The 24,025-nt window shown below is 35.4% G+C and overlaps 1 protein-coding gene across 11 annotated transcripts in view; it reads right to left on the bottom strand.

Moving 5' to 3' along the window:
• The window catches only part of LOC140169152 (polypyrimidine tract-binding protein 1-like), a 296,067-nt gene that overhangs the window by 44,592 nt on the left and 227,450 nt on the right, over positions 1 to 24,025 (bottom strand). For 10 of the 11 annotated variants that reach the window (XM_072192852.1, XM_072193067.1, XM_072192736.1 and 7 more), the window contains 3 exons: positions 20,670 to 20,813; positions 13,749 to 13,895; positions 5,312 to 5,422 (listed from right to left, as the gene is read on the bottom strand). In XM_072192852.1, the coding sequence (XP_072048953.1) occupies positions 5,312 to 5,422; positions 13,749 to 13,895; positions 20,670 to 20,813 (402 nt within the window). The remainder of the gene's footprint in view (positions 1 to 5,311; positions 5,423 to 13,748; positions 13,896 to 20,669; positions 20,814 to 24,025) is intronic. The other variant, XM_072192920.1, reaches the window with a different exon arrangement.

Here is a 24,025-nt window from a genome sequence, read left to right as displayed (position 1 = left end):
TTTGAATGTGTTGGGTACAAAAACTCATCATACTCCACAACTAGAGTTCAAATTTGGAGTGGATTGTTAAAAACAGGCTAATGAGCTTTGCCCTTAGAGATGAGATCATTTCATCCCATAGCGTCTTCTTTCCTCCAGTAATGACAATTTGACAGGTCAAAAATAGTAGCCTAAATCTAATTACATGACTTCAGGGGTTAACTGGGGATAATTTTGCCATCAACTCACTGCACATTGAGTTGATTTGAATCCTGAAAATTACGCAAAGTCTTTATTAAATTCAGACTCTAGTTCGGCATGCACAAATAAGTTTCCTCTTGTTTCCTGATCTGGTTAGCAGATCTGACGTTATATTGACAAAACCTTGTTTTTTTTTGTACTTTGACGAGCGTAAATAGGCCAAAATAAGCCAATGTGTAATCCACCTTGATGCTGTCCAATACATGAACAGACAGCGACTGCATAAAATGGCCAAATATTTGTCTAGAAAATGATTTGTGTGAATTTTGATATAAATCATTATTAGGAATTGACATTTTCATTGACAAATTATCGGATTAACCAGAAAAGATCAACTCTGATAGCTGAAGTGGCAGTCTACATGGATCAGTAAACACATTTAACAGGTCAAATCTCAGTTTCAATAGCTCCCTTTTGCTAAACTCTCCCATCAGAACAGTCTGTCTTTCTTTACCATACACACAATCTCTAGTAGCCTGTCAATGTATCCTTCATCAGACTGACCTAGATATTGACTAAATAAGCACACCTAGAGGTTATTTTTGCTCAATACAGTAAAAAAATAAAAAAATAAACCGGTAGTTTTACTAACCAACTGCACCGCAACCCTGTAGTTTTACTAGTCGGCTATATGACTACTAGGGAAAGTTATTAAGGGCTGGGGGTATGAACGTTTTGGACCGTTATTTGATATGAGAAGGACATTCCTCGTATTCAGAATGTAGTTCAATATGTCTGGTGTATTCTCAGCTCCCACAAAAAATATGTGAAATCACCGCTAAACATTAATATCAGATCCAGTGTTTTGTCAAATACCAAAGGCAGCTATATCCTTTTTGATATCTAACTTTAGACTATTATCTCAATGTGACAATCACTGTCAATTTCTGAAAAATTCTGATATTCAATCTTTTCCAGCTCTCACCTACAACAGTCACCATAACGGGTGAATTTCTTTTCAACACACCTGTTAACACAAAATCTGTTGTCTATTTCTTAAAAGATTCAATTACTACTTAAAATATATCTTTGCAAGCCCTGTCAAGCACATAATAGGTTATCATGAGTAACTTGACTGTACCAATTCCACTGGACTATCTCTATATCCCGTATCAACGGTATCATTGAAGTCAGCAGTACTCATAAAAAGCAATAATCGGCGCAAGCCTGGCGCATCGATTGCTACCTAATTAGGACGATTTCATTCCATAGGGAGTGCACGCAACACTCATCTTTTTCGATTGAGCAAGATCTACTATTTAGAGCTGTATTTAGAGCTGCAGTTTTGGGATACTTTTACATCAGTGACATATTGTCGTTTTTCCGAGACAATCATTGCAGCGAATTCACATCAATATCACAAATGGCAAACTCTCAGATTATCTTTTGAAATATTGATGATGCATTGGAATTTATCCTCCTTTTTAAGTATCTTAAGATGAAGCTTTCTTTACTAAAATCTGCAGACGACACCTATATTTGGTAAAACGCACACTAAATCAGTACATTAAAATGTCCACCTGCTTATACAGGCTGCATCAAAATGATTAGTACACATCGGTTTTGGTGTTTATTGAAAAGTCCGCTTCTTCCAAATGCAACATAGGATCCTCTTGTAATGGTTAGAATTTATAACCTTTTATCACATTAATCTAACAAAAATTTGTGGATCTTACGCTGCATTTTGATGAGGCAGTCTTGTCCATAATCCCTGAAAACTGATGGGTACCAATTATTTTGATACACCCTGTATACACTCTGCTGTATCCTGCAAAATGATGCCACTTTCACATTTTAGTAATATACTTTCATTTGACAGTATTGCCATTGATATTATAGTATGACAGTCAAAATGATTTTGAATAATCATATAAACCCTGGTTTAAATATATAAGGAAAGGTTTGAGCATTTAGTAAGGCAGTTTTGAAACCAAATTCAGATTTGTGCAGTTAGTTAATCCAGTTTTAGTTGGTGTGAATAGTAGTTAGTTAAGTCAACCAGGATTATATGCAAGTTAAGCTAAATTAGATGCAAGCTTAACCGAGGTAGATGCAAGTTAAACCAGGTTACAGCTATATAGTAACTGGTTAAGAATTGAGTAGGTTAATGTAGCTCAAGTTAGTAATTAGCATAAAGCAAACAAGCAAATTTGTTAATTTCTCTTGCAAGTTACATGAGTGTGCTATTGCAAAGTGACATAGTTTGCTGTAAGAACAGTTGGTCTTGAATTTGCAGAATCAAGTTGAATATGTATGAGGATCTCTTTATATGTAGGGTTGTTGGGGTATGTGTTTCTGTACATCCCGATGTACATACAAAAGAATCCATCTTTCGGTGATAATAATGTCTTTTAGCTAACGAACAGAGTGTCTGCACAGCAGTGGTATTCAACCAGTGTGATTATGTAAGTCGGGCGATACCTGGACAATAGCATGTGCCACCACAGCAGGGGGTCATAGTTGAAAGTGTGTTTATGTGTATGATTTTTAGTCACCGACTATCGTATGTGTAAAAGTAAAGGACTATTGGGGGCGTTTGTGTGAGTGTATATATGTATATGCTTATGTCCTTACAAAGATGCCATTACGTCACACATTTACAAATCATGTTTTGTTCATTCAATGAGTAAATATGCAAGAAAACAAGTTAGAAAACAAAATGTAATGGAGCAACATAACATAAAGTAACATAACATCAGCATAATGTAACATAAAGTAACGTAACATCCGTTACAAAATGTAACAGAACAACATTATGTAACATAACGTAAACAAACATAAAGTAACATAACATCAGCATAATGTAACATAAAGTAACGTAACATCCGTTACAAAATGTAACAGAACAACATTATGTAACATAACGTAAACAAACATAAAGTAACATAACATCAGCATAATGTAACATAAAGTAACGTAACATCCGTTACAAAATGTAACAGAACAACATTATGTAACATAACGTAAACAAACATAACGTAACATAACATCAGCATGGCGTAACATAACATAACGTAACATTTGTTACAAATGTAACAGAACAACATTATGTAACATAACATAATGTAACATATTGTAAGATATCACATTAAAGTTACGTCATATAAATGGAATGAAAGTTATGTAACATAACAAAACAAAAGACAATGCAACATAAACATAACAAAACACAATGTTGAATAACATAACAAAAACAAATTTTCCCTCCATAATAATTAATTTCATCATAAATAATGCAACATTATGAAGGCTAATTTATCAAAGGTCATAGCGCTACCTTTATATCTACTGTCACTTGACTACTGCTCATGCTGCCAAAAATGATTAATGTTTAATAATTACTTTCATTAATTTTTAAGCATTTGGTCTACAGGTACAGACATGCCTGGATGTCAGAATTGTGTTTAAAACATTTTGCATCCCCACTGAGCGGTTATTCAAGGATGCGCTTTAACTCGAGAAACGAAACCCTAATTAATGGATACGCATAATGTGTAAACAAATTATTTTATCAATACATGCTATGCAACTTTCTTGACGTATGCTTTGATAAAGTATTTCCCAGAAGATCACAGTTAATTTACAATGCTTTTGCATGCTTAACCCTAAAACGCCCGGAGGGTGGGTTAGTCGGAAGTGCCTTTCTGTGTTGCCTGTCCTCACCCCGTTAAAGGGGAGGCACCCAGGCTTGAGGGTTTTGTAGTATTTGATATGGTTTAACATCCGATACAAGCTAATTTTGGTCTGAAGACCCACCGCTTATTTAAATACCACAGGTCCATTTCACGGCCGAGATCATTACAATGAGTGTAACTGTGATCAACTGTCCTCAAATACGGCACCTCGGTTTACGTGCTGGTCACACTTGGTTACTTTGATTAACAAGCAGTGGTCATAAGAACAACAAAGTGTTGTAATTCAGACCTATGTTATTGAATTCTGGAGCCGAGACAAGAATAGAGACAAATGATATGACTCCTGGTGTTGCTTGAGCAACCTGAACTGGAAGGGCTCAGTGGCTATCAACGGTAAGATGAATCTTATATTAAATACCTGTTCTTGATGTAAACTTTACTTGTACAAACATTCCTGGTGCTATGGAAATTTGTGAATTGATAAGAAAGTTGTCCAATACCTACCATAACATTTACAAGCAAGGTACAGTTTTCCCATATAAAACAAACAAACACACGCACACACACACACAAATATATATGAAACGGAACTACCAAGAACCACACATACACCCAATTTCACCATTTTTTACCTGGCCGTCAGCAGGCCTGGAAAATGTTTAGTTCTTTTTTAAGCAGGTACGGAATTTAACCCTAACATAAAACACAATACCATTACATTTCGTTGTCACATTATTTGACATGACATGACACATCAGGGACTTTGAAAACAGCAAACATAAAAATAGAACAGATATTACAAAGAACAGATATAACATATAACATAGAATTGATATACATAAAACAGAGAAATATTAAAAAGAAGGCAATTTCCTCAAATATGCCACAAGAGGGTCTTTCCACAGCTTAACTTAGCTCTTTCCTTCAGAAATTGGGAATAACATTTCACTGGATGGTGATAAGATTTTACCAACAAGTTAAGATTTTGTGTCCTCGTTATTTTGGAAATAATGTTAATCACGTTCCTTTATTGAAGTTGAACCACTCAATGGTAGCAACTTCTATTGGTTAGGCTTTCTAAAATTGCCATGTATATTTACAAAAACTTATTTTTTCCCACTTTGGTAAAATATCTCGGGATTCTTGCATCTCAAAGGGGCAAAATATGTGGATCATGGACTTCTCCACAGGAAGTTGGTTTGACCAGAATTTCTTCCCACAAATAGGCGCATCGCATAACAATAGATACAGCTCAATGATTAATCCGTCCTTTGTTATGCAATACGCTTACATCTTGGACGTTAATCTCCTTTGTTATAAAATATGCATATAGTATTATGGAAAAGAATTTCGGTTGCACCGACTTCAAGCCGAGAAACCCAGGATTAACATATTAAGGAAATTGCCATTAAATAGAAAGTTAAAGAACCAGCAACCTTATCAATTGTGCTCAAGCTTTCAGTATCAGAGTGTGAGCCACCACCGGTTGAAGAGGCAGAGTTTAACACGGCGTTGACAGCGGCCAGAGCCGCCTGAACTACTACCGCCTAGATACAGAGGATAAGAAAAGAGGGAAAAGGGTCAAAGGGTGGGGATCAAAGGTTGGGGTCAAAAGGTAAGAGGTCAAAAGGCATGATCAAAGATCAGGTGGGGAGAGGAAATTCAAGAGGTAAGGAAATAGGGTATGGTTTTAGGTTTTTGAGGAAAAAGTTTCATCATAAGTAAGTGATATAAACATTTACAAATGAGGTGCAATAATAGTATTTGATAATTGAATATTGTGAACAATTGCAATAAATGATTCGAAATAGAAGAATTGATATTATAAGATATGAAAGCAGAGGTGCATAAAGAAATATTGCAAGCAACTGTGCAGTATGACAGAAACTCTTCAAAAGAAATACTGAACATTTGGCAACATTTGGTACGCTGAACATGGTTTACTTTCATTGTGCATTTCCCTTTTTTTCTACAGTGATAGTGTTTAGTAAACCATTGCCAGCGCACCAGTCATGATGTGCAAAAGAAACAGCTGAACTTCTCAAAGGGGTTACTTGAAATCAACAGGCACAAAATGATCAATTTTGACAAATGTCAAATCACAATATATGCAAATAGAACAATCTTTTGCACATGAAATCGTAATAATGTCCAAATAAACAAACTATTTTGAATAGTATAAAGAATTAGATATAGAAAACATAGAACTGAAGGAAGCAGTCAACATATGAATAGAGCTTGTGTCAATTCCTTTTAAAATCCTAGATTCTAGATACACACTGCAAAAATAATAAAAACTTATGATTTTTACAACTCTTCAGCATAATATGTATATCTTAGGCTGCTACAACACTTGCTAGAGGATACTAAAATACTTATAATCTAAAAACAACAGTATATTATTTTCAATTAATACCATAAACAAAAGAGACATTTTTTGCATTATAATTTTGTCTAAAAATCTAGCTGGTGGTTGCCTTCTGTGGCATTTTCCCACTTAACCCTAGTGCACTACCAGGTGGGGTTGGGTGTGTCTGGAGGTGACCTATGTGATTGCCCACCAAAACCTGCTGAAGTGGATGTGATCAGCTTGTAGTGTTTTTGTACGATTTAGGGTGGATTTTGAAAAAAGTTAACAATGTGGTAATGTTTGACAAACATGGTCAACATCAGGTTGGACTTCCCTTATATAAAAGTGTTAAAAGCAAGATGGCTGACTACGACACAGACTTGGAATACAGTCAGTATGCATCATGTTAATTAAAATCCCACATGACCCCAAACGAATATGGTCAGTCAACCATGGTTATTTTCATGTTGGATTCCTCTTTTGATATTCTAAACAATTTAGATTTAAGCATGAGAGAAGTATAGAAAGATTGACTGCGCTTTCAGAACCATCATGGTCATGGTTGACATATAATGGTGCTGTATTAATTCAAACCTCGCATGGAACCGAGCGCAGGCAGGCAGGCCTGGGAAGATGATCATCAATCATGCTACTACGACTAGCGTTCGTTTCTATTTGTCCTCTGCTCGTTATAAACCCTCCTCTTAATAGGAAAATAATTGCTCTGCTTCTCAAACATGGGCTACCTGTCCGATGGAGTTTGAAAATATTAGTGTGTATTATGAGGGGGATATTGCCTGTTGAGGTGTTATACAGTCATATTCACATAATGGACTATGTCTAAAAAATTTGGAATTCTCAAGATAAAACAATCTCCCTACCAATATTCACATGCCAATATCAACTCTGTTACCACGAACTAAAAATCCAGACATATATATAATACAGAGCAAATGAAATTATGAAAACTTAATACACACCTATGACGTCGCGCTATTGTTTTACCGCTCCATTATTTTCCACGAATGGAGCGATGATCCTAATAACACGCCATTAAGTAAATGCCTTTCTCTTTTCTCTGAAAAGCAAATACTTTTCAGGGAAAAAGTATTGGCATTTACGAATGTAGTGTTAATATCAATTGCACTTTTGAAAAGCAAGTATTTGCGAAAAGTGCGGTATTGTTATCATCACTTCATTCATGCAAAAAAAAAATAAAAAAAACAAGAAGAAAATGATTTTCATTAATACAATAAATTGAGGAAGCGGATAGCAACATTTGCACAGTATTGTCATGGGACCTGAGAGCACATCAGACATATCGAATTGCATGCTGAATAATGAGGATTGTCCCTATATCTAATAATAATAATAATTTTGATTTTGTGAAATTCGCGATATAATACAAATTATTAAAATTTCATATTTTTTATATTTTTCCAAATGTAATAGTCCTCGAAGTAAACTTTATAAATCTAATGATATGTAATTAAACTATAGGCCTATGTAGCTGGGATGAAAAGCCGACTCAATTGAAAATTTGACCTTTCATATAGAACTTAAACATTTGTTTCAAAAAGACCTACATTTTTAGTGTTTTGAGGAAAAATCTATATCTTTAATAATGAAGGTCACAATTTTCATATGATTGACGGCTGTTCAACCCAACTTCCTACTATTTACTGCATATCGTTAGATTTATACAATTTTCTTTGAGGACTGTTAAATTTCAAAAATATCAATGTTTAATAATTTGCCTTAAAATGTGTATTGTATCGCGAATTTAATAAAAATCTAAATTATTTGATATCAGAAGGATGTGTCTGATTTGCTCTTAGGTGCCACAAACAAAATACGTAAAAAACGTCGCTATCCGAGCCCTTACAATGCAATCTGTGAAAAGCAAGTCAAGATCAAAACGGGCAGGTTAAATTGTTGGCTAAGTACGTTGTACTTATTATGCAAGATGTGTTTTACCCTCACTTTCTACGCTTACTGTTTTTTATAACATTTGTTTTCCTTCTTTATATTTTTATACGTTTTCAGTGGCTTAGGCCCTACATATAATTTGTCATATTTTGGGCAACATTGCTACATATACATAATACACATTCTGTATCAATGTATTTAGGCCTATGAATCTGTTTATTTTCAAATCGTTCTCTTCGGGCATGTTTAATAATGATAAAAGCCACAGTAGGTCTATTTTCTGTATAATTTTTATTTGTCATTAGTATATTTGATGTTTCATCTGATGGTATTTTGGCATGCTTGAATATTTACTTACATCGATCAGTAGGCCTATCCGATACCGTAAAACGGGTAACTTTGGGCACTTTTCAGAGTTTTTAAACCACTGCTTCCAAACAAAACCAAATATATTTCTAATTCTCTCTTTTTTATGACGTTAGGGTTCCCTTCTACACCTTGAAGTTGAAAAAGATTTTTGAATAATTTTGAAAGGGTGCCCTAGGGGTTGAAAATTTGACCAAAGTTACCCCGCATTTGGGGCAACTTTGGTCAGAGTATTACATTCCATGAAGAAAAGAAAATGAAAAAATTGATCTTCGCTGTATATGGGCAAGGTTTTGTTTTTGTGACATTTATCCCCATGCAAAATTAAGCAAGCACGCATCCTTGCTCACAAATATCGATTTTTATTTTGTCTGAAAAAATGTAAAAAATGCTCATTTTTGGTCAAAAATGCCAATATTTTCGTAACTTTCAAAGAAATTGGACATGAGCGACTTCTTCCAAATATATTTCTTAACAAATTGAGACCAAATATGACTAAAAACAATATTGCTGTACGGAAATATGACCATTTAAAAAATATATTTGAACGACCAAAGTTACCCCGCTTACCGAAGTTACCCCCATTTTACGGTAAAATATTACAATGTTAGGGACGCTCCATTTGATTACGGAAGGGGACTGGAAGTTGAGGTGGCTTTTATTTCAAGCGTCGAAAGGCGGCGAAGTTTGTTTTGTTTTTTGCCGACAAAGTTCAAGGACAATAATAGGCCTAGGTAAAATGTGTTGTAGTACATTTAAAATTTTCGTACTTTTTCGTACCTGATTTTGGTCCTTCTGCTGCGAATCAACGATATATATCCTCGGAATGATTCCATCAAAAAATTATCCAAGATAAACAATAGTGTCCATAATTGCATGGTTGTTCCAAAATCGTAAACTCGATTCACAGAGAAGAGTATCATTGCTCAGGTATAGCGATAGGTGTAGTTTTCTTGAGGTTGACAACTGTAATGACCATTTCATATGAGCCTATTCATGCTATATGACCTTTTTGCCAATTTTCCTTATTATGCAAAATAGAGACCTAAACGCAACATGACGCAACTACTTCAACAGTTAATACATTAGAAGTGGGCATAAAGAACTATTGATGGTCTAATCACTTTAATGATTTTACGAATCTACGTTTATTCAATTTGTGTAACAAACATTTTAAATCTTTATTATTCAAGAAGGTGGTTACGGATGATTTGAACTAAACACCTGGATCGTGATATGATGGGTATTTCTATAGAAATTTTACATAAAGCTGAGTCGGACTATTTTTGCACTCGCACCTAAAATTTAGTAACGATCATTATATTAGTGTATTGTCCGCATCAATGAGTAATTGATCAATTTGTAAAGAGCAACTTATTTCAATAACACTCCATTCGTGAAAAATAATGGAGCGGTAAAACAATAGCGCGACGTCATAGGTGTGTATTAAGTCGGTTAATGGCAGCGGATTAGAAGCGTGAGTGGGTAGAATGGCTTCGCGCCCGCCGCTCAGCCATTCTTACCCACTCACGCTCTAATCCTGGCCATTATCCTATACATAGCCTGAAAATTGTGTTTTCTCGCATTTATCTTTCAAAATTGGACATCCTGAAACAACATTACATTTCCTGAAATCAGGAAATCTTCTGGCAAAACTTCCAGGCCCGAGGAGAAACAGTTAATTTCCTATCACATCCCTGCTTGCTACCTGGATGCAGGTCATGTCTATGGACCACAATGGCCTCATCCCAATGGCATAGTTCAATAACCTCAATTAAACACTCATAGTGCAAAATTTAACTTAAGTTGCAGAGTATGAGTTTTTGTACCCAAATTTTCTAAGGTCATTCAATGAATGTACAAATGTATTGGGGTTAATGAACTGTGCCCTGATAGATGAACATGTTGTGGATCCTAGTGTGAGTGAATATCCAGTCAGTGCCATGGAGGATTGCGTCAGTCCGGTAATTTTGAATATCGGGCCTGTCTACACATTTTCATAAACTACCAATTACTTGAATATTTCTTGGTTTTTTGAACATGAAGATGCAACTTCAGGCAAATTACACCACATATTGCACAGTTATACCTTCACAATGGGGTGTGGACCAAAATATACCACCTGAAATATTGGGAATTAATACCCTTTTAAGACTTATGGTACAATAACGAACAGTTAAGACTTCATAAGCCTCTTACACATCCAATGCCTGCATTTGGTAAACTTGCCGAAATCTGTGTGAATACACCCAACTCTGTGTTTTGACCACTCGTAACGAACCAAGTACCAGTAATCTCTAGATAATGCAACTCCTGTGAATCAGACTCATTTGTCGGCCATAAAACAACGAAAATTTGGGCGTAGCTCAAGTTGCGAGTAAACTGCATGATACTGATTAGGAATTAGAGTGAGCTGGCTAGGTCAGAATTATAAATCTAACTATCGTTATTAAAACTGAAATGGCCAGTTTAATTAAAATTTCCAATAACCAATTTACGGACTGATTTGATTAAATGAAACATCCATATTATCGGATTTTTAACATTCTTATCAAACTGGCTTGGTAGCGGGAGATTTTTTAGATCATGGATGCAAAAGTCCTATATTATTAAAATCATAATTACAACTAAACAGGAAGTGGAATCATTTTCAACACCTAATAATAAAACGTAATTTTATGACATTTAAATGTGATATATTTCTACCATATTGAAATTTGTTTAAATGGGATTAACGGAACATTGGTTGTTGTCTGATGGTTCCGGACTGTCAATTTCATAAAGATTGTACAGTACAGCACACCACCGCCTCTAAGAGTGGGATGAAGCCTGTTTGTATCAATCAAAATTTTGGGTCTAAATATCTCTCGATTATTTTATATGGCAACGTAATGGTGATAATTTTTCAAATTTGAAACTCACTGCACTGTATCAACCAAATCTTACGTTCATTAAATTGTGAGTGACGCCATCAAAGGGAATACGTGTATAATGTCGCTATGTTGATTTTGAGTTATTGGCAAAAATGGTGCTGGATTCTTTTCTTACTGTTTTCAGCAACAGATAAATTGCCTTGGTAATCCAAAGTTCAATTTCCACGGATTTTGCATCTGGTAACAGATGTAAGAAAAACGTGAAATTGAATATTTTCGACATTAAAACTCATTTCCCTTGATCATAGCTGTGATGATAGCACACATGGCAAATAAAATGGGTTCAAGAATTGCGTCAATCAATAAAAATTTTTAATTTGTTTGGCGGTGAAGGGAATTATCAAAATGGGGTTTATAATGTTACGGCACTTCCCCATCACGTAACAAGCTAGGTCTAAAGGTTGCCAAATACAAAAATAGATTAAGATTGACTTCCCCAATTAAAGAAATTATGGTAACCTAACTGATATTACTGCATGTTTATACCTACATGGAAGTATTTCATTTTCATAAATTTTAATTTAATTTAACATTCGGTAATGAAATTTGCAACATTACAACACCATCGAAACTTTTGAAACTTCAAACCTAGCCTGTATACCCTTCCTCTGAGTGAAGGTTATTTTCAACATTGCTATGTGAAATTTTTCGACATCCATCTTACATTTTACATTTCCCGGACACAATTGCAATCCTCACATGAATCGCTAATTACAAGATAGTCACTCACCACATGAAATCAAACGTGAGAAATGAAGAGAATGATGCATTCGCTCACGCTGCTAAGGCGAGTGTACTTTTTTTGACTCAATGGGATGGGAACGTAACCCACAACTGCAAATTTAATTATTTTGGGAAGTGCGGGTAAATACCAAAATAGTTTAGTGCATTGAATCTGGTCAAATTAGTTCGGGGGGAGGGGGTATAAAGCAAATCACCCAATATTTCAAGATCTTTAAATTTAAGATGGGGTGATAAAAAATTGAATTTCAAATTCCTTTGTAAGTAGATTTTTGAAGGAAAACAACCTGACAACAACCCATATTGACCAAATTAGAATTTCAAATACCAAGTCAATGATGTACTATTTAAGTTCCAAATAAGGCCACAATAAAACAAAAAATAATATAAAATGTGATAACCTGACTGAGATGAGACAGGCTGGATATTGTTATTCTCCCATTAATAATAATAACAGCGATGTCTGTATATGCATGTGTGTATACAGTATGACCATTAGCCACAGCAAATAAAAACCGATGCAGGCGGATTCAATAACGAACAAATTGACTCTAACGAGCTTTCATTTCCTCGGCACTAGAACGGTCCATTCAGAAATCAACATTAGGGGAAGCGACTCCGCATCTGTAAGAATGAGAACTAGGCAAAACAAAAACAACCCGGTGGACAGTTGCCTGTAATGTTTGGTTTTAATAAGAGTGATAAATTGATTTTGTATTGTTACCATATTGGCAAATACTGTCACTGAAGTTGGGCAGATGCACTGTGATATTTGAGTAATTGATTACACTGCGACAAAAGGGGATAGTTGATGTGAATGTTTTTCAAATTAAAACTGAAGACAGAAAATCAATGACATGTACAAATATCAATTTGCAACAAGTATCAAGGAAATTGTCTTGTTCCCCTCTTTTTGATTAGCTTGTTTTCAATATGTCAATTATTTTATAAAAACACTTTTGTTTTCAATTGGGTTTTGCCCTTTTCTTGTACAATAAAACTGCATTTCTTTTTATAAAAACAAATTAAAAATGTCTCTTTTGCTTATGGTATGACCTGGTGAATGTTCAACACTTATCCTACCTTTGAGTGGTTGATATTTATCATATGACAAGGCTTCAAATAACTGGGCAATATCACACAAAAGAGGGCACAAAGGAACTTCAAATGATGGGGGCAATTAACATGTCTGGGTCTTTTCTAAAAGAGTAGTTACTGACAGGCTTTCATGACCTTCGGACTGGGCCTGCAAGACTTAAATTTTGTGTTCGTTTTTAATTTCATCTGACAAAACAGGCACTGTAAAACAAAGAACCACATCTTGAACAAATTTCTTCAAGAATAATTTTATTACAAATTACAAGCCCATTATTAGAAGTTCAGTGATATTATAGATCAATTCTTTGAAGCCTTGTTATCGACAATACCCGGCAATGAAATTCACGACATCGGATATCCCCACCCTTCTCCTTACGCTACAGCATGCTGGGATGGAAGTCAATGCATGCTGGGATATAGCCATCATTCCAATGCATGATGGGATACCCATCTTACCTTGTGTGGATGTGCCTGGTCTGTTTTCAGTGCTGTGTGTTTTGAATATTGAAGAAAGACGTGTCTTCCTCTTATGGTTGCCACTGAATGATTGTGGAAGTTGACCATGGCTGTTGCCTCTGCAAGATTCTGCATTTCAATGAAAGCCTATATGAACATAGAAAGAAAAACAGTAAAAGTTTAAGCAGTCAAGTTGGCTCCATCGTAGAGGTTTTAAATAATTGGTTTTATTAATTATTCTTCGGCCATTCGGCGATGCGAGTTCGATTCCTGGCTCATTCCCTGTTTGTTCTTGTGAAATTTGATTGAAACTTCCCTCAACAGGGCAAGGAACCTCGATTACCTGTGTGAGAACCTGGGGAGCTGATCCTGGCTGCGATGGTGTTTTGTGGTATCTATTGGGTGTGCGTTTCTTATGGCTGCAAGCCCTCATTGTTCCTAAATAGTTTATATGGTGTGTCTTGGGCCACACTGGTCAGTGAATTCTTGTTAAGTGTCCTGAGGCTTGTGGGGTTAAACAGTAGCACTTATAAATCACTCTGCTCTTTTTAAACATATATATATTTTTAAAACAAAAAGTAGCAATGAACTAACATTACATAATGGCTATGAACGAATAGGGTTCAAAGACACCTAATATCAAAAGATTTGATCTTTTGAAGAACTGTATTGTTTACATCATGATGGAATAACTCCATTTAACAATGTTTAATAGAAATGAAGCTTAACCTCAAAACCAATGACATGTGTCAATGTGTCAAGAAGCGGTGTATGGAGGTCACTGGACTGAGACTTTAGATTGATGCTAACTTTAGGCTTGCCTCTGACGTTCATGATATTATTACTCCAATATCACTAGGATCCGTTACATGCTCACCCATCAGGGCACAGTTCTTTAACCCCAATACATTTGTACAGTCATTGAATGACCTTTGAAAATTTGGGGACTAAAACTCATACACTGTAACTTGAGGTCAAATTTTGCATTATGGTTGTTTAATCGAGGTTATTGAACTATGCTATTGGGATGAGGCCATTGTGGTCCATAGTGTATTGCCAAAGGAAAACAACATTTCTTTACAGGAGATCCTTAGCATTTACACTCCCTTTTGGCACAAAGGCATTTCATCACAGATTGTATATGCCTAAACCGGCGTAAAAAGATAATAAACTACGAGAATCCAACATACAGCTTTTTGTCATATCATACAATAGATGACGATATATACGAGAGGGATGATGTAATCTGTTGTCACGACATCATGAAGTAATTACTTTTTTAGAGGGAGATCAAGAACTCATCATGCTGGTAAAGATGATATCTCAAAGCACCAGTATCGCTACAAAGCTTACATGTGTTGTTGGCAAGGCTGATGTGAAGGCCTACTCATACATATTTGCAATCAAGTCTATTTTCGTCTGTATTGTTTTTGATCTCAAAACATGTGTATTGCTGGAAAACGTACATGTTTTGGAATGGCAAAGGTGAAATAGTGATAAGGCATAATGCAAATTTAGTTATTAGCAATATTATCAATTTTGTTTTATGTAAAGATATTTTATGCAATCTTTACTTTTTCATCACTTTATTCTTTAATCTGCAAAATTGTCCAGTAGCATATACATGTAGTCCATTTGGTTTCCTCAAACCAGTAGTGTCCATGTGTCATGTGTGATACATGCACGATCAAAGGTGGTATATCTGTACTAGGGTGTCGTCACTTTGCACCACATCTAAAGATGCACTACCTTTGATCATGCGTGTACCACACATGGACACTATTGTCTTGAGGAACCCAAATGCAATATACATAATATAAAGGGTCAGATTTTATGTGTTGTTACCTTTCTGTTTTTCTGTGTTCCATATTATACATTAAATAAATGCAAAGTACAAATCTGCAACCACAGAAGCAGAAGGATCACATAAAATCACTCTTGGCAACATTGAATTTTCCACTTTCAAGTATCTAATTTGCACTTTTTTTGAGAGATCACTTAGAAAACCACAAGTGGATATTTCCATTTTAAACTTTGCACAACCTGTATCTCACCATCCAGAAAATAAATAGGTAAATAAACATTCATTCCGTCTGCATAATTATGATGCATATTCTGTCGGTCGGACAGATCCGGGCTTCTGCTCCATCAATAACTCTTACTCCCCGGACCTGGACTTAACTGAAACTTTCCGCTTTGAGTTTGATTCTTCAACAAAATTGAGAGAATATCAAAAGTGAACAATATTTTACAAGTTGGAAACTTTTTCATGAAAAGATCAGGCCGACTGTTTCAAATTCTCATTCTCATTTTTCCATTCCCCAGCAACCTTTCACTCCAGTGTCAGAATAAGGTTGAGGAATAACCATGGAAGAGCCACGATAAGTCAACACTTCACCTGGCATTATACATACAACAGATTCAAATAAATGATGTTATTGAACCTTGAGATGTAGAAGCGGACGTCAAAGAAATCACAAGCGTGTATATGTTTCCTTACTCTTGTGAATAATCATCAGCATTAATTGGCACACATTTTTGTAATATTGAAAACTAAAGCACATTTCAGGGAGAGCTTGGAATACATTACTTTTGGGGAAGAACACAGACTTTACTAAGTTAAGCAACAGATTATTTTTACAGAGCATTTTTTTCCTTTTTAATTTCAAAATCTAAACATGCTGTCATCACATAACCAACCACAAACTTACAAATCTATTTTTCTTTTCAATTTTTATGAAATTTAGGCATTAGCAGCATGAAAATTTCATCTTGTAGAGATTGCTGACAGGTTTGCGCCCAGGTAGATATTTACCTCCTTACTGAAGCTGGTCGAGGTCTGATAGCAGGGATATGCACAAGCAGGCTGTAGATGATACAGAATATCTTGCGATATATTGAAATTTTGACTAGAATCCCTGTTAAAAGATTTTATTTAGCAACAATTTTGACCTCTTTCTTAAAACTTCTTAGATGAGAAGATGATAGAAGATGATTGAACTGAAGGCCTATAGATAATAACATCACTGCTCTTCTCCATCTGACTCATTAGCTCAGTTGGTAGAGCATCGGTCCGGTGATCCGAAGGTCCCAGGTTCAAATCCTGGATGGTCAGTGACATTTTTTCACTGGCTGTCATTTATGTATGTGGAGACCTGTCTCAAAAAAAAAAACCTTTCTCATAATTTTGACAATGTTTCATATGATTGAAAATTTTAAACTTGGGTTTTCACTGTTGACTTTTTTTTATTGCTATCATTTTTTCATTCAACTATCCCTCATCATTTGTGATAATCAACCTTATACAAAAAGCACCTTTAAATCAAGCAACCGCTGAGAGCTGCAACTGTTTTACACAAAATCAACCGACTATACCTACTTAGTCGATTTCATTCCGCTATTAACAAACACTTAGCTAGATCAATTCACTCAATACCCCGTCCTCTCAAAGTAACTATCAGATAACAGGTTTCTGAAATCACAAAACCCGAGGTATCCATTCCATCAAAATAACAATCCGAACTCTTATTCTAATGCACCAAGGTCTGATTGTTTGTATACATTTGAATGTGTTTTTCTTACCGATTTTTTTTTCAAATGGAACCCCTATTCGCATTTACAATTCTAATTTATAATCTTTTTTACATGTTTGCTTATGATAATACTCAGAAAAACTTTTAAGCAAATTTTCAAGGAAATGTTTTCAAGCAGGGTATCAGTTATTAGAACATAACCTTCTCCATGCTGTTGTCCAGAGCAGAACGTACAAACCTCAACATTTTCAAAAACTTTCAGTTTTGATATTTGAAATCACTATCACAATCCAAATAAGTATAAACATGTCTAGTATATGATAGCCTCCATTTATTTTTGTTTAAAAAAAAATTGCATTTGATGATTTTGATAATCTGAAACTTATTTATTTACATAGCCGCAATGGAAAGTAGTACCACAAGATTTCGCTGACCGTAAACAAGCATGGACTATTAAATTATTCCTACTAATATAACTCTTGTATAAATAACACATTTGATTTCATGGGCGCCATTTAAAGCTATCAGGCATTTTCCCATTCAATCTTGTAAGTCATAAAAGGATATATAACATTATTATGTTTTGATGAATCCAAGTGTGTGAAAATATTGGATCCAAAACATAATAATGATAAAATTGGATGCTTTTCGCCCAATATTTATTGGTCTCGCTGTTAAATATAGGACTCGTCCAATATTTAAAAACTCATAGCTCTTCTCTTGCAATAAATTTGGGCTGAATCGATCCAATTTTATATCAGACTTGGTTGAATATTAAAAATGACGGGTCCAAATTTCCCCAACTTTGGATTTTTTTTAAAAATGGTAATACTAGTCTGGCAACTTTTACGTAAAATTCTCATTGACCCTCTCCACACGGGTGTCAACTGCAGATGTTTATTTTTTATTAAAATTGAACAAATTTAAGAATTGTAAATTTTGATGACAAATAAAATGAGTACAAACAAGCCCAGTATTGGTTCAGTGATTCTTTAGATAGCTCTTGATATTCTGGGAAAAATATTTTCAAAACTTTGGCTTTTTATGTTGAAGCCTATGGTTAGCGGGCAGAACATTAATATTTTAACTTCAACTTGAGTTCATAAACCAGGACACATTTTCAGTTCGCATCCTTCACTGTGGTTTTTGAGGGGCATACAGTAAACGTGGTGTTTTTCACTTGCATATTGTGTCCTCTAAAGTGTTACCTGCCTCCGCAGCAACTCAACTGTGACTCAAACCAAAACCTGAAACTAGCCCTACTTCCTCAGTTGGTAACAAACCATACTGACTTGGATGACTCCAAAGTGGTATACAAATTTTGCATCTCCAGATGTGTGGAAACTAGCTAGGTGTTCAGACTGAACTCAGGGGTTGTTTTACTTAATTTGATGCTCGCAACATGAACAATTTCAATAAGTTGGGTTCAAATTTCTCAGAATAGGCTTTTGGAAATAGTTTAAAGTAATATATAATGGCTGAAAATTTGTACATTTTCCTCTACTTTTGTACAGGATCATCTGAGCAAATTCTCTCAAATCAGCGTATCTGCACATCATTTTCAATTCAATATTAAGTATTCAACTTCAAGTCTTCATCCATTTTCAAGTGTTTTCACTTATAAATTTTAAACAAATATTTGTCGCAGCATACACACAAAAGTGGGGACTCCACATAATATTCCTCAAATGTTTTGCAGTCGCAGTAATCAAAGTTTCCCAATCCCAACATCTGCAACTTCATCCTCCTCGATGATTAAAGAGATCCAGGGCAATGGGCTATTCCAGTTGAAATCCATACACCCCCTATGGAAGACATAACCTTACTTGCACACAGAGGATGTAGATTTCAAATGGAGTCACCCATTCAGGTAACCCCATTTGAAATTCTCACTCCCTGTGTGGAAGAGTAAGGTCATGTCTTACACTGGGGGTGTACGGGTTTCAACTGGAATACACCATTTGAGAAATGAAAACATACTGGGATGCAAGGATGGATAGAGGGGGGTTGAAGACACAGAGAATACAATTTGACAAAACCTCGGGTAAAAACATAACTCATCCCTGTATATCCACGGCGCATCTGTACGTTGCCATGACGTCAAACGGCTAATTTGGATTGCCCTAGATATTACACTGACAGGTTAGGTACACATCAATTTTTCCAAGCATCTCGCAAGTTTCAACTTCGCTGGTGTTTGCTAAATATTTCTTTAGTTAGTTAAACCTCGACTGTGTTTCAATTTTCTATCCATTACCTTCTTTCCCTTGCTTTTTTGTGTTTGTATGCTCCCTATAGCAAATTCAAAGTGATTGATGGTAAAATGGGTTATTGATCACATTCACGTTGTATATTCACTCGGAGGATGCGACATAATTTTATTTGTATTTTCCCTTGGAAATAGTTCAGTGACCTCTATCTACGTTTATCAATTTAGAATTGACCTCCCTAGTTTCAGGGTTGACACCTACAGTACCACGCATTGATTGGCCAATAACATGGCCCATATTCAGGGGTAGAATTTTGTTTCAACATGCCAGGATCCATTTTGATTCTGGCAATAGCATTTTATGAGATTCTACCTCATTAAGTCTATAGGCTCAGAAATTCTTAAAGAATCTTTTTCGATTCATGCAACTCAGTTTAGAATGTCTGCAAGAATGGATTCTTGCTCAATGTCAAGGCCTGACATTTCATGTATTGTTACGTACTTGTCTTACTTCAAAACTGACATGTCAGGACCTGCAAGTTAAGAGGCGAACCAGGCACCTTATGGATCTGGAGAGGTGTCAATCTCCATCAATTTTCACATAGGCCTTCATGAAATATATTCTCATTCTGAAATAAAAATGTCTAATACCACAGTACCACAGAATCCATAAGGGCAAAAACAGCATAACATCACCCAAGCTACGTTGCTGATAAACTGAGAAGTATACTTTGATCAGCTCATAATCAGCGGTAATTGTTAGGCTTTTACCACTACACCGAAAAGTAGACCGACGTTAAGAGTGATATAATTGACCTGTATGGTCTATATTTTGTGTGTTAACAAAAATAGACTAAGTATAGGACTTCTATTAATTACCTGTGATGCTTCAGGCGAGATGTCACAAGACAATTCTCAAAATAAAATATATTGATATTAATCTGCGATGTTATAAGGCCCGCCGATTATGAGCTGATCAACTGTTGTGATATTTTATGCAAGTGGTAGCTGCTATGATTACGACAGGAAAATCAAAATCACTCTTCTGTGACTGGTTTTCGATACAGCAACCTCTCAAACATAGACCACTCTTGCCAATGAAATACCCACAGCAAGTAAGCTTACTGTCTCCATCCTTTCAAAAAAAATTCACTTCAGCTCAAAATATTGGGATCTTACCTGATTTTTTCCTGCTAGCATAAGAATATTACTCATTCGGCCAAATGGTAGGCCCAACTGTATGACCTCTGTTTCTGTGCAGTCGCTGGGGAGGTTTCGCAGGTGAAGTACCTTGGACGGGGTTGTGTTTTCTTCCCGCTTCACCTGTGACAAGAAAGAACAAAAAAATGAAAGATCTTGTTAGTTTACGGTACAATAACTAAAATAAGATTTTGCTGGTCACACAGAATAGTATGACATGTATATATTTATACCCTGATCACCTGTGACAACAAGTTTAAACAAAAGTGGCGATCTTCTTACAATAATAACAAATAAAACCGGGTAACCGTCATTCTATACAAATTGTATCAATGGTGAGAAGGGTCTAAACTCATTTAGTTTGAACTATTATTATTAGGATGGGTAAACACTTGTTAGTGAAGGAGGGGGGTAGCATCATAGATTTTGACATTTCATTTGTGTAACAAGGGGCTATTTCATTTATTGCCCCATTTACATCTCAACATACATTGTACACTAATACAGCCATCAATATCGCTGGAATAATACACTGACACACGATAACACGTAGATGCGGTACGTGCAGCTACGGAAGAATGGAGCCCCCGTCATTTACGTAATCTGTGAAAAAAATATGTCCATCAATTTTGCTACCATGGCAAAGTAAGTCATAATTGTCCCAAGGCATATTCACATTAACTCCTCCAACAAATGCATCCAGTGCTGGCGACGATGCAAAAAATCACACACAAAATTTCAAGAAATTTCCAAAATTGGTTATTACGTGTGTACATATGATAGTCCACATGCATTGAAATGAGTACACACATGCCTAGTACTGGGGCAGTGGTTCTTCAGATGGGCTGGTAAATATACAAAGAAATCACAGACTTAGCTGGCTTCTAATGCAATAAGCAATATTAGGTCATATGGAGAAGTATTAAATATAGACATCAGAGTAATATACTAATGGAACAACATTGATCCGTACAGAACATACAAATCTAATGGTTTGCAGACGACAAGAAATTTTCGCAAAAAAGTCACAAAATTCAAATTTCATTCTTTATGGAAAGAATCTCAAGAACCACTGAACCATTATAAAAAACTGTCTGGCTGCTTTGTTTTGTGAATATTTCAACTATCATCAAGAAAAATTGCAATTGTAATCGATTTTGTACATTTTTAGGATGCCGTCGTCTGCATGCAGCATCAACTTCATAGAAAGGTTTAATGTTGGACATAAGGGACATCTCCATGAAGGTCATTAGTAAGTAAGAATCATTGACTCCAATAGCAGAACTGACAATGACCTTCATAATTACTGTGAATCATGTTTGTCATGTGCAAGATGAATTGCAAGCTTGTACATGTATCTTAGTTACGAAATGAAAGAGGAGAAACACTTCAAGTCAAGACCTGTGATTTGAACATTTGAGACTTCTTTTTGAGCCCTTCATGGCTACTACATTGTATCTACTTGGTACTTTCTTACAGGTTTCACAGAGCTGAAGCAATTTACCCACCCCTCTTTCTCTCACAAAGAATATCATGTACTTCATTGATCAATGCATTAAAGAAATCAAATTTGTCATATTTCCAACAATTACGCTAACTTCACCAGTTCCCACAAAATTGAAGCTTAAAAAAGTGTCAATTAAGGTTTTCTATGACTTGAAATGAGAAGCCAGAGTATCGGAATCGGTGCTATCGAAACCTATTGACATGACCTACAACCACTACCAAGTCATCCCTTTATTTAGAAACTGTATCCTTCGCTATTGTGTCCAGTAATAGTTCTCATGGTATGGGACAGATTCATTTTCGTTTCAGTTTACTCTGCTAATCATGACACCTACTGAGAGTTTCTGTATCATTGGTCACGGAAAGAGTGTCAGGGATACCTACTATGTTCAATATCGCTATCATCATTTAGCACTGACATGGTGCCATCCGAGATGGTTATGCGGTCAGCAAGCTAATTCTATGATCTTTCCACTACCACTACACCTACAACCAGTTCATATTAAGTTTTAAGTTCCCCACTGAGATCTTTTTAATATGTTAAAAAGTTTCTTACAAAATTAAAAAATTATAACAAATTATCACACCTGGTCCAATTTATAACGTCATACATCAAACATTTGGTCAAAATGGCTCATTTACTTTAGAAAATATGCAGTTTTTGACATTGCACGTTGGTGCATGTTTTCTTACATATGAGCTTTTGTGACCAATTGCAATGTGTGACACTATAAATTGGGTCAGTTATGTCAAATGAAATCTGCTTCCAATTACTTTAATAATTTTTTAATTTTGGAGAAAAAAAACTGAGCTGTTTGAGAAAATTTAAGGTCAAACTTTTGAATCTTTCATTTATCAAATCTGTGTTTCACTATTTTCAGCAAAAACTGTTAAAAGCAGTTCAAATATGAAAAAAATACACCCACCACCCATCATACTTTCCAAGCACTTTCATTTCCGCTCGAGTCTAAAGGGGAAACAAAATAAGGCTGAATAATTCATCCCATCTTGTTTTTGTAAGGTTTCACATTTTAAAAAGGCTAAACACCAAACCATCTATTTCAATGATGATAGTACTAATTTCCTGTCTACATAATGGTAAACCATCAGTTTCTCTTCTAATGTAACCCCCAAAAGCAAATTTCATCTGCTATAAAAAAAATTTTTTTTAAAGCAAGTCATCATTTCTGCACGTGTTAGGCCATATGAAATTAATTTATACGCTCTTGGTTTTTTAGAGATTTTTCAAAAACTTTATACTGATAAATAAATTCATTAGAGAACAAGGATCACTTTCAAGTCTTTTAATCATCAGAATTTCACATTTTTGATAAAGAAAAGAAAAAGGTCCTTGAGCAATGAGCACTGTTGATAAAAACCGAAAACTATCAACAATGCTAATTTTACCATTGAAGGGGGAAAAAAACAAGCTCCCTCTCTCATCAATTCATGAAAATTCTCAGGCCAAGAACCAACAAATTAATTTTATGCGGCCTTATGGGGAACTTCCATCTACAGCAATTGCAATAACGTTAATTAACGGGATTAACCGCTCAAGCTTTTCCTTCCATATCCTCTCTCCCCTTCAATTGCCATCAACGATGCCGCAACAATTGCTTTTCCCATTATCACTAGTATCTACCGTCATTATCATCATGGGCATATTAAAAGTGCCGATATAGGCCTCTAATTGTCGTCTTTCATGATCAATAAACTCCACCATTTTTTAAACTAGCTATTAATAATTACAAACTAATAATGGTTATGTTCGAGTGGTAGGCATATTGTCTGAGTATGGTATAAAGACAAAATCATCACAAATTGGAGTG

Source organism: Amphiura filiformis, chromosome 1 (genome assembly GCF_039555335.1).
Source record: "Amphiura filiformis chromosome 1, Afil_fr2py, whole genome shotgun sequence".
Classification (NCBI taxonomy): Eukaryota; Metazoa; Echinodermata; class Ophiuroidea; order Amphilepidida; family Amphiuridae; genus Amphiura; species Amphiura filiformis.
The sequence above is the reverse complement of the archived record's forward strand: the minus strand, read 5'-3'. Positions and strand labels throughout refer to the sequence as shown.